We start from the raw sequence: 11,745 nt of genomic DNA, 5'->3' as shown, positions 1-11,745 counted from the left end.
GTATCCCCAGCTCCGACTAGCACTATATCAGCCCAACACTATCACTATATCAGTATAAGGGGGTATAAACAGCCCTATTACCTAGAGTATCCCCAGCTCCGACAAGCACTATATCAGTATAAGGGATATATATATATAAACAGCCCTATAACCTGGAGAATAATGGGTATAAACAGCCTTATTACCTGGCCTATCCCCAGCTCCGACTAGCACTATATCAGCCCAACACTATCACTATATCAGTATAAGGAGGTATAAACAGCCCTAGAGTATCCCCAGCTCCGACAAGCACTATATCAGCCCAACACTATCACTATATCAGTATAAGGGATATATAAACAGCCCTATAACCTGGAGTAAAATGGGGATAAATAGCCCTATAACCTGGAGTAAAATGGGTATAAACAGCCCTATTACCTGGTGTATCCCCAGCGGCCCCGGTGTCCTTCAGTTTGGGAGACCCCTGTTCTTCCCTCACATTGTTACTTAGACTACCAAGTCTGAAGGAAAGAAAAAAAACAGTAATTAGAACAAAATCATTTTTAATTAAAATGTACTTTAAAATCACATACATATATATTTTATAAAGCTTATCAACTCATTCACCCCCTGTAAATTCATAATGAACTCTTCCAACCTTTGAATTGGAAGAGTCTAAATGTCTCTTCAGGGATGAATGAGTTAAGGAAAAGTACATTGTAATATTTTTTGTACTAATCAATTTGATTTATATTTAGTTTGTACCAGACAGCAAGTTTATATTTCATCAAAATTCATAACTTGTCAATCATAATGAAAATGTAAACATCAACGCATTGCACCCCTACATATTTAAACTGGACGTGTCCAGTCTTTGATTTGGTAAAGTTCAAATATGACCATAGGGATGAATGGGTTAATAATTTCTAAACTAACTTGATTCATCACCCATGAACTTGACCAATATTCAACCAATATGTTTTCATTTAACATATTCAACACAATGCAAGTTACTGGAACCTACTCAAATGTAATGCAAATCAATAGTAACTCTCCCGGATCAGGTGACAATCCCATTGATGACACTTTCACATTGCCAACAGTATAACTAATACCCCCAGCAGATGCTGGTAGTTTACAAATAATTTCGTGACCATGACCTTGGGGTTTTCGGACAGGTTATTTCGCATAAAGGACCGTTACTCCCTTAAAAAGTGTTAAAATCTGAAAATAAAATGCCGGTGCACATATATATACTGATCATTCAAGTGAAGTTTCAATAAAATCTGCCTATTAGTTAAGATGGAGTTTTCCGGACAAGTCTTTGTTGCAGGGGAGGGCACGTATAATTAAGTCCTGTCAAATCTTTGTGTTATTTTGACTAACACTAGAATACTAACAAATCAGTATGGGCCCTGCCATGTGCCGAAATATAGCACAATATACCACTCCCCTCTCCCTTGTCTATTTTTAGTAACAGTGACCTAGATCTTTTATTCAAAACCTTTTAAAACCCATATTACACATCAATACATATCATATAATGTATAATTGTGTCTTATTTTCAAAAGATTTAACTTTTGGATATTTTGTTAAATTATCACCAGAACAAGAAATCGGGCTTGAGCGCAGAATTTGAGTTTGAGCATGTGAACAGTTTCATGACTTCATGACTTCGGACCAAGTTGCATTTTAATCATGATGATTTGAGACATTTTTCTGGAGAAAGATATGTGATTTTTTAACTCATTCACCCCTACATATTTAAACTGGACTTGCCCAGTCCATGATTTGGTAAGGGTCAAATATGACTTTAAGGGTGAATGGGTTAAGAAAATTACCAAAAATTAATAAAAATGATTAAAATAATTCATTTTATTTCCACAATGGGACAGGCTCTGGATGGTTTATTGGGGTAAAACAGATTATTTGAACCAATACGGTGTACAGGTGACTGAGACAGGAACTACACGGAGATATAATACACCTCATCGACACATAGCATCACTGGTCTGGCCAACAGCAATCACACAGCACTGCTATCACTGGCCCTACATTACAGCAACTTACATATCTCTACACTAAAATAAACATCGCTGCCTCCGATCAAAGCATGGTTAGCTTTACTAGTAATCACCTCAACAAAATTTACAACAACAAAACATGCATATTTTAATTTCTTTTGACGAAATTAATAGAAAACACGATTTTTGTTTAGAGATAAAATCATAAATACTACATTTTCAATGTAATATTTTTTGAAAATTTTGAATTCCTTTTTTTTTTAAACCATCTGTGTCAAGATAACCAGGCCTTGCTTTTTCAGATAAAAAATGGTTCATAAGAAAATATCAGAACTCTTGAGATTTTCATTTGAATGAGTGCAGTGAAAAGTTGCAGGCCCGTTACCTGACAGGTAGTTATGGCAACAGAACCTGATCCCTAACTGTCAGTCCTACACACAGGGCCGTATCCACCTGGGCGATAGCGACAGTTATGTTCTCCAGTCTGGATTTGTTACTCCACAAGATATCGGTATCAACACCTTCTTAGCTTGCTGTATTCTTAGCAACTTGGTCTGATTGTAAACATGTCATTTCCGTTTATGATTACCTAGGCAAGTCAGTTTCTGGGCAATAGAAATGCAAGACTGAATTAATTCGTAGAAACTCTAATAACAATATCAGATTTATTTAAACTACATTGAGAACTAATTCTTCTAGTATCAATAGCAGCAATTAATTGTATTTTCTTTTTACAAAAAAAATATGTGTCCAGACTACCAAGGTTCTACTGTACACACAAACAAAAAGTGTCCAGACTAACAAGGTTCTATTGTATACACAAACCAAAAAAATGTTTATCATGTCCATAACAAATTACATAAGGAGTAAACAACTACTAAACATAATGATGCATGCTGCCAGGACATTCTTTTTTTCTGAATGATTGCCGAACCTTACAAAATTCTCGAAGCAGCCATCATTGAAAAACTTTTTACTTTAGTTGGTAAACTCATTTGAAGGGATCAGGAAAATGGATGAGGCACTTTTAAGGGATGGGGCATTTATTAGGTCCACTTATTGTGCCAAATATGGTAACATAACTAATGATATAGCACACTCAGATATATGACTTCTGACATCAGGCAACCTGGGTTTGGTTCTTCTATCACTCTTCATACAAAGGGAAGGGAAGGTGGGAGGATAGGACGTATAATTGCTGATATAGGAAAGCTCTGACGTACTAGTTGTGCCACGACCCTCAGTATGAGTGCCAAAAGGAATGACAGGCCGCGTTCTTTCTTTCCTACTTACGATTCCAGTCAATATATTTATACACACTCGGCCACACCACAACACCACACAGCCTACCTAGTCCCTGCTTACATAAGTAAGTTTGTGTACGACCATTTTTTACTCACAGAACTTCTGTAACATTCTCCTTCATCGTTGTCGATGACTCTGATACCCCAAACCCACCCCTTATTTAACCTCTGTCATTTTATATTGTTACACCTCAAGTGAATTTCTAGCTATTTGATTGGTTGGGAGAAAATTAAACAAAAATCACTGTCACCCTCTGAAAATACATTGGTTTGAAGGGGCACGGGTGATATTGCCATGAGACAGAAAAATATCACATGCGCGAAAAATGTGCGTTCCGGGTTCTTCACAGTGGCCATTTCTCGATGCTTCGTTTCCTCACCGTGATGGTCACAAGAACGTTTGACGGCAACAGCCAATTTATTAAGCGCCGGTGCGATAGCGATTGTAAACAGCAGACTATCAACAAACAAGATGTCATTATCGAGGTTTGCTGCCGTTTCTGAGCTATGGAGGAGATTCTTTCCTCCAAGGACTCAAAAAACACTCAGAGGGTGGTTAAAGGAAGCTGCCGTGTATTCATAGTTTTCTAGGCAAGGATAGTAATTTTGAAGACTTTACGAAGCAGAAACTCAATGAAAAACTTAGAACATGTTGATAATTTTATGTCTTTGTTATGAAAATAAATTATTACATGTATATAAGACAAAGATGTGTAGAAGTTTCCTTTTTAAGATAAATATTTATTTCGAGACTTTTGGTGTAACAAAATAGATATGACATTCATTAGCAGGTGACAGTGAATATTGTCACCCCTCAAAAACCCATTGTCGCCCGAGGTGAATGTTTTCTCGAGTTGACAATATTCACTGTAACCTGCTATGAATGTCATATTTATATACTGTCCCCTTCACTAAGCATTCCAAATGGCCGCAGTCCCCCCCCAGAAACTGCCCTCCTTTAGCAAACACAAAGGTACTCTACCTATACTACTTTATATGTATCCTCCCAGCCACACGTGGCCCTAAATAATTGAACTTGTTGAGGCAAATACGACCTGTTCCCTCTATAAACCCTGTCTCCCAAGCCCCTAACAACCCCCCCCTCCCAAGGGCAGCTGCCTCCTCCCAAATCCCTCCCAAATACACTATCTCCTGCCCCACACAACCTACCCCCCCCCCAACACATCCTAGCACCTGCCCAAAAAAGCCTTCCCCCAAACATATCCTGTTCCATGCCCACAAAGCCTCCCCTGCCAAATAAACCCTGTCCTACACAACATTCCCCACCCCCGGACAGCTTCCCCCTCCCAAATACACCTGTCCCCTGACCCACAAAGCCTTCCCCCAACACACCCTGTCCAATGCCCCACACAGCCTTCCCCTAACACACCCTATCCAATGCCCCACACAGCCTTTCCCTAACACACCCAGTCCCCCACCCCACACAGCCTTCCTCCAACACACCCTGTCCAATGCCCCACACAGCCTTCCCCTAACACACCCTATCCAATGCCCCACACAGCCTTTCCCTAACACACCCAGTCCCCCACCCCACACAGCCTTCCTCCAACACACCCTGTCCAATGCCCCTCACAGCCTTCCTCCAACACACCCTGCCGCACACAGCCCTCCTCCAACACACCCTGTCCAATGCCCCACACAGCCTTCCTCCGACACACCCTGTCCAATGCCCCACACAGTCCTCCCCCAACATGCCCTGTCCAATGCCCCACACAGCCTTCCTCCGACACACCCAGTCCCCCACCCCACACCGCCTTCCTCCAACACACCTTGTCCAATGCCCCACACAGCCTTCCCCTAACACACCCAGTCCCCCACCCCCCACAGCCTTCCTCCAACACACCCTGCCCAATGCCCCACACAGCCCTCCCCCAACACACCCTGTCCAATGCCCCATACAGTCCTCCCCCAACACACCCTGTCCCCTGCCCCACACAGCCCTCCTCCAACACACCCTGTCCAATCCCCCACACAGCCTTCCTCAAACACACCCTGTCCAATGCCCAACACAGCCTTCCTCCAACACACCCTGTCTAATGCCCCACACAGCCCTCCTCCAACACACCCTGTCCAATGCCCCACACAGCCCTCCTCCAACACACCCTGGCCAATGCCCCACACAGCCTTCCTCCAACACACCCTGCCCCACACAGCCCTCCCCCAACACCCCCTGCCCCACACAGCCTTCCTCCAACCCCCCCTATCCAATGCCCCACACAGCCTTCCGCCAACACCCCCTGCCCCACACAGCCTTCCCCCAACACACCCTGCCCAATGCCCCACACAGCCTTCCTCCAACGCCCCCTGCCCCACACAGCCCTCCTCCACCACCCCCTGCCCCACACAGCCTTCCTCCAACACACCCTGCCCCACACAGCCTTCCTCCAACACACCCTGCCCAATGCCCCACACAGCCTTCCTCCAACACACCCTATCCAATGCTCCACACACCCTTCCGCCAACACACCCTGCCCCACACAGCCTTCCCCCAACACACCCTGTCCAATGCCCCACACCGCCTTCCTCCAACACACCTTGTCCAATGTCCCACACAGCCTTCCTCCAACACACCCTGTCAAATGCCCCACACAGCCCTCCTCCAACACACCCTGTCCAATGTCCCACACAGCCCTCCTCCAACACACCCTGTCCAATGCCCCACACAGTCCTCCCCCAACACACCCTGTCCCCTGCCCCAGACAGCCCTCCTCCAACACACCCTGTCCAATCCCCCACACAGCCTTCCTCAAACACACCCTGTCCAATGCCCAACACAGCCTTCCTCCAACACCCCCTGTCTAATGCCCCACACAGCCCTCCTCCAACACCCCCTGTCCAATGCCCCACACAGCCTTCCGCCAACACACCCTGCCCCACACAGCCTACCCCCAACACACCCTGTCCAATGCCCCACACAGCCCTCCTCCAACACCCCCTGTCCAATGCCCCACACAGCCCTCCCCCAACACACCCTGCCCCACACAGCCTTCCTCCAACACACCCTGCCCAATGCCCCACACAGCCCTCCTCCAACACACCCTGGCCAATGCCCCACACAGCCTTCCTCCAACACACCCTGCCCCACACAGCCTTCCTCCAACACACCCTGCCCCACACAGCCCTCCCCCAACACCCCCTGCCCCACACAGCCTTCCTCCAACACACCCTATCCAATGCCCCACACAGCCTTCCGCCAACACACCCTGCCCCACACAGCCTTCCCCCAACACACCCTGTCCAATGCCCCACACAGCCTTCCTCCAACACACCCTGTCCAATGCCCCACACAGTCCTCCCCTCCCCACCAGACACAGCTAGAGCCTGCCAAACTGGCTGGTTTACAAGTAGAGTACCTCCCTGCCAATCCCAACATTCCTGTATTGAAATATTTCACATGCTGCTGTTGTTTGTGAGGTAAATTGTAACTGTTGTCTTGGTCACGGTGTAAACCTGATGTATAGTGCTAGCATGCTGACCTGCCTAGTCTGCTGAATCTGACCATGAGCACAGTCTCTAAAATTCTGATCGGCCGCCGTTTATGGTCAACTTTCTTCTACTCTATAAAACACGAGGATTTGTCATCTAAATCTGGCAACAGTGATTGTGAAAGTTTTACATATTTGTTAGAGAAAATATTTATACCTATATTTCAGTTGATTCAAGACACCATGTCTCAACTCATACATTATGGATGCTACATTGTTTTATTTCAATAACTCATTAACCCCTGCAGACACATTTGAGCTCTTCCAATTCAAAGGCTAGAATAGTTCATTATGAAATTTCAGGGGTGAATGATGCTAATACCTCGATTTGACAAACTATTTTATGCGTTCATAATCTGATAGAAATGACTAAAGTTTTACTCCAATCATAGTAAATGTTAAGCTTTTTCAGTCACTTAATAGTTGGTCAATATACCCCAAAATAATAACCAAAATTGTATTTTCACCCTCCCCTTTTCTGCCATTGAAGCTATAAAGAAAAGGGCAATGTTCAACATGGTACAAACATATTATTATAGCTGGCAATCCTGGTTGATATACAGGAACAAATTTAACCCTTTCACCACTGTAGACCATAATGGACTCATCCAGATCAATGTATGGTAGAGTCTACTAAAGTTACATAGGGGTGAAAGGGTTAATTCTGTGTGATATTTGTTTCAGGATCCCTGTCCCACTGCACTGTAGTTTTTCATCTACACAGTTACCTCCCCTTAAATTCTGTTTTGGTATAACTGTTGCACAGTTGAGCCTGTTCACTGCTGTTCAAATGGTATTTCAGTCGGTTAACCCTTTCACCTCTGTAGACCATAATGGACTCGCCCATATCAATGCATGTTAGAGTCTACTAAAGTTACATAGGGGTGAAAGGGTTAATGAGGGTAGTATAACAGTCTGAAGTCCTTGGTTCGAAAACCGGTCTAGCCCACTAAAAAAAAAATACATTCAGAACACTATTGTTGATTATATTTTGTTCATTTTATCTTCACAGAATTTTCATTAAAGTCATGCAAGGTATGCTTTTCGTTACAGAAATTAAAAACAGTTTCCATTACTTTAATACAGTTCTTGGCAGTGTTACGAGAATCTGCAAAGGCCAGAGGACAAATACATTAGCAAAAATATCATTTACAAAATACATTCTTCGTTAATTCATTCACCCCTGAAATTTCATAATTAACTATTCCAACCTTTGAATTGGATGAGTTCAAATGTGTCTGCAGGGGTGACTGAGTTAATATTCATCAAAGGCATCTCAGATTTTACAAAGAAACCTTTATAAAAAGAAGCTTGTTTTGTTGTTGTTTACAATTACATAAGCCGCGCCTTTAAACTGTATATCAACACTTTCTCTTATCAACTGATGTGTATGTGTCAGTCCACTGAAAGTGACCACCTATATCTGACTGGTCCACCAGTGACCATCTCTATTCCATCACCAGTCGCTGGGATCTCTAGATCGAATTACAATTTTATTACTGTCAGTACACAGGCTCTGGTAAGTTTTATGAGGGGGAAATGCTGTCCAAATTACTATATACATAGCTACTTTGTATCATTATCAATATATATGTATACAGTGAACACAGCCCAGGGTCACCTTCCAATGCAAAGTTCACACCTCAAGATAGGGTCACCTTTCCTGCCAAGGTCACAGGTCAGATTAAGGTCATATCTTCCTTGCCAAGGTCACAGGTCAGATAAGGGTCACCCTCCCTGCCAAAACCACATGCTGGGCTAGGGTTACTGTACTGTTCTGTACATAGATACATGTGGTTAATGGTTTCATTCCCACATTGGTTATATATATTTAAACTAGTTTTAGAGATATAGTTTTTTATATATATATATATATATATATATATATATATATATATATAGGTGTCTGAGCTATTCCACAATACAATATTTATCAATCATGACCATCTGATGAGGTGAATATTATGTGGTTATATTAAATGACATAATTTCCTACATCCCTCCCCCCCCTCTATTTTAAGGCAGGAGCATAAGAATCATTAAGAAAAGAGCACTAGGCAGAGAGCTCAAGCATTGTGACCTGACAGTGGAAGTGAGGTCATAATAAGAATATAGACCTGCTGTTACTAAAAATAGCAACACTGAGTTAATATCACAATCCCCCCACCCCATGTGATTATGACCCCCTACCAATAAAGATGTAAGTAAAAGCTGTGCTATACATCTCATAATGATCATATATATTATAGGGTTCAATGTGACATTTCAAAACCAAGTGCCTCAGGTGCCACCAAAAGATATTAGGTGCCAAATGAAAGTATTTGTATTTTGTATTGTTTTACCGCCCATCGACAATTCAAGTCATTTAGGGCCAAACAACAAATAGACATTCACAAAAAATATTACATAAAAACCAGAAACAAAAGGGTAAAATGTGTAAAAGATGTCGAAATAAATCAAAAGCAAACAAATTGTTTGTGAAATGTATCATATCTTATTATAGATTGATGAATTTAAGGAGCCTCAATAAAAATGTTTGTAGTGTACAAAAGAAACTCTGTTATATGTTAAACCAAAAAAAAGTAAGAAGCTTTTTTTACAAGTCATCTATTGGTAGCTGTAGCCATTCAGTATTTGTTGACAAACTCCTATATAATGCCCCCGTTCTGTTGGTTCCGCGACGTCAGTACAATGAAGGGGTGACTGTGTGAGCCCAGTATTAAATCAGTCATAATGTTTTACAAATTAAACAGCACAGAGAATGTATTCATTGTCACCGGTGGCTAATTGATAGGCAAACTGTGGGGAGTACTTANGGGGGGGGGAGAAAGCTTGTTAACTGTAAACAGCCACACGAAGCACAGACAACACCAAATTTGTACCCATTCAACGATAAAATATAAATGTCAACAGAGTGAATTAGAAACAGCCTTCTACGACAGTTTACTAAGGCCAGCCTTCGTCATCAATTTATCTCAGATCGGCTACTCCAAACCACGATTTGACTGAGATAACAAATTAGTCATATAAGCTACATCCGTATATATTTACATCTGTGTTATGTGTCAACTAGATGAACGTAACAACTGCCTGTAAGAAACGTCCGCCCCACTTCAACACTTGAGAACTACAGTTCACAAATAAATAAAAGGTCAAGGTCACAAATAAATAAAAAGGTCAAGGTCACAAATTAATACAAGGTTAAGGTCACAAATAAATACAAGGTCAAGGTCACAAATAAATACAAGGTCAAGGTTACATAGAGTAATCAACATGCTGTGCTTGTGAAGTTACTTGACCCTAGCTGCAGTACCTTCTCTATACAATACCTAAATGCAAAATATTAACCAGGGTCACAGAGACAAAGGTCAAAGGTAAAAGGTCAGAAATGTGCTGTGAAACATGCTGTACTCATAGAGGCACATATAAGTATGTGAAGTTACATGGTCTTTGCTGCAGTACTTAGTCCATAACTTTCCTAAATTAGAATCTTAACCAAGGTCACATAGATCAAGGTCAAAGGTCAAGATCAGAAGTATGCTGTGAAACATGCTGTACTCATTGAGGCACATAAGTATGTGAAGTCACATGGTCTTTGCTGCAGTTCAGCAAAACCTTCATATACTGCCCCTCGTTTACCGTCAACATATTTCAATGTCCTCTGAAATATTCTTTTATACATTTCTCTCAATTCATCACTGAGCCCCTTTATGACCCTGTGTTAAACATAAGAAACCAAATTTTACCAGGTTTGGCCATTTTTAAATTATTATTTTACCAATAATTCACACCTTAAATAAGACCAAAACCAATATTTAACTTCTAAAATAAGAGTGTTTTTCCACTCAAACTTTTAAAATAGCCTGTTCCTATATGAATTTGAAAAATATACCATAAAGTAACATCAGACAACAAATAATTAACCTCTAAAATAAGTCAACCAATAGCTTACCACTAAAATAAGAGCACACTAAATTTACCTCTTTTTCAGGATTATTAAATTTTCAACACGCAATAATATGCATATTTATTTTTAAGAAATTTCCAAAGCACAACAGATTAAAATTTGGTATGGCTTTATCGCAGCTACATTTTCTCGGCCCTTATAAGTACATAAAGCTCACCAGTAATTTACTGCTAGTAGCTACCGAGGGTTGATTTTAGGCTATATCTACTTTTCTAGAACATCGGCCTTGTAAGCTAGAGTGGTGTGGACCATTTACATACCAGGGCTTACGTAAGACACTTCATAACCACTGCTTCAACATAACAGACACAGACATTTGTGTGTAAAACCAAATGATATATCTTCAATGGTAATCAGTTCGGCAGTTTGCATTTAACATAATTTATTAAATACATCATTTACTGGAAGCATCTATGTACTGTTTTCACTTTCAGGACAAAATATTTAAACGGAAGAGTTTTAGCGAAAATTACAAATATTTGAAAACATAAAAAATTTTCATTGGAAATAATAAATTTGAAGGAAAAAACGTGAGCAAAAGTGTAAATATTTGAAAACATAGAAACTGTTTGTTGGAAAATAATCAATCTGAAGTTTAAGTCAATAACTATTTCAATGAAATTTAGACATGCTTCTTTATACTTCTAAATGGTACTGACCAACTTCAACAATTTGAAGATAAAATGTCAGACTACATGAAATTGAAAATGTCATGAGTTATCTCCCTTTACAGCATAACAGTTCAACTCATTCATCCCTGAAGACACATTTGAACTCTTCCAATTCAAAGTTTGGAAGAGTTCATTATGAAATTTCAGGGGTAAAGGAGTTAATATCAATAATCCTCCAACAACTTCAGGAGGATTATTATTACATCGTCAAACTTGATTAAATATTTTCCGAGCAATCCAAAAGTTGTATTACTTGTTTCACGTACATCCTGTTCAGCCAATACGTTGGAACTC

The 11,745-nt window shown here is 41.1% G+C and overlaps 1 protein-coding gene across 15 annotated transcripts in view; it reads right to left on the bottom strand.

Annotated features, from left to right (window-relative positions):
• LOC110465684 (rho guanine nucleotide exchange factor 11-like) overlaps positions 1-11,745 on the bottom strand; it is a 140,657-nt gene that overhangs the window by 111,466 nt on the left and 17,446 nt on the right. For all 15 annotated transcript variants that reach the window (XR_002464641.1, XR_002464640.1, XR_002464639.1 and 12 more), the window contains exon 2: positions 418-500. Coding sequence is in view for 12 of the 15 variants with exons in the window: in XM_021521660.1 (XP_021377335.1) it covers positions 418-500 (83 nt within the window). In the remaining 3 variants the exon portion in view is untranslated. The remainder of the gene's footprint in view (positions 1-417; positions 501-11,745) is intronic.

Source organism: Mizuhopecten yessoensis, unplaced genomic scaffold (assembly GCF_002113885.1).
Source record: "Mizuhopecten yessoensis strain PY_sf001 unplaced genomic scaffold, ASM211388v2 scaffold11097, whole genome shotgun sequence".
Classification (NCBI taxonomy): Eukaryota; Metazoa; Mollusca; class Bivalvia; order Pectinida; family Pectinidae; genus Mizuhopecten; species Mizuhopecten yessoensis.
The sequence above is the reverse complement of the archived record's forward strand: the minus strand, read 5'-3'. Positions and strand labels throughout refer to the sequence as shown.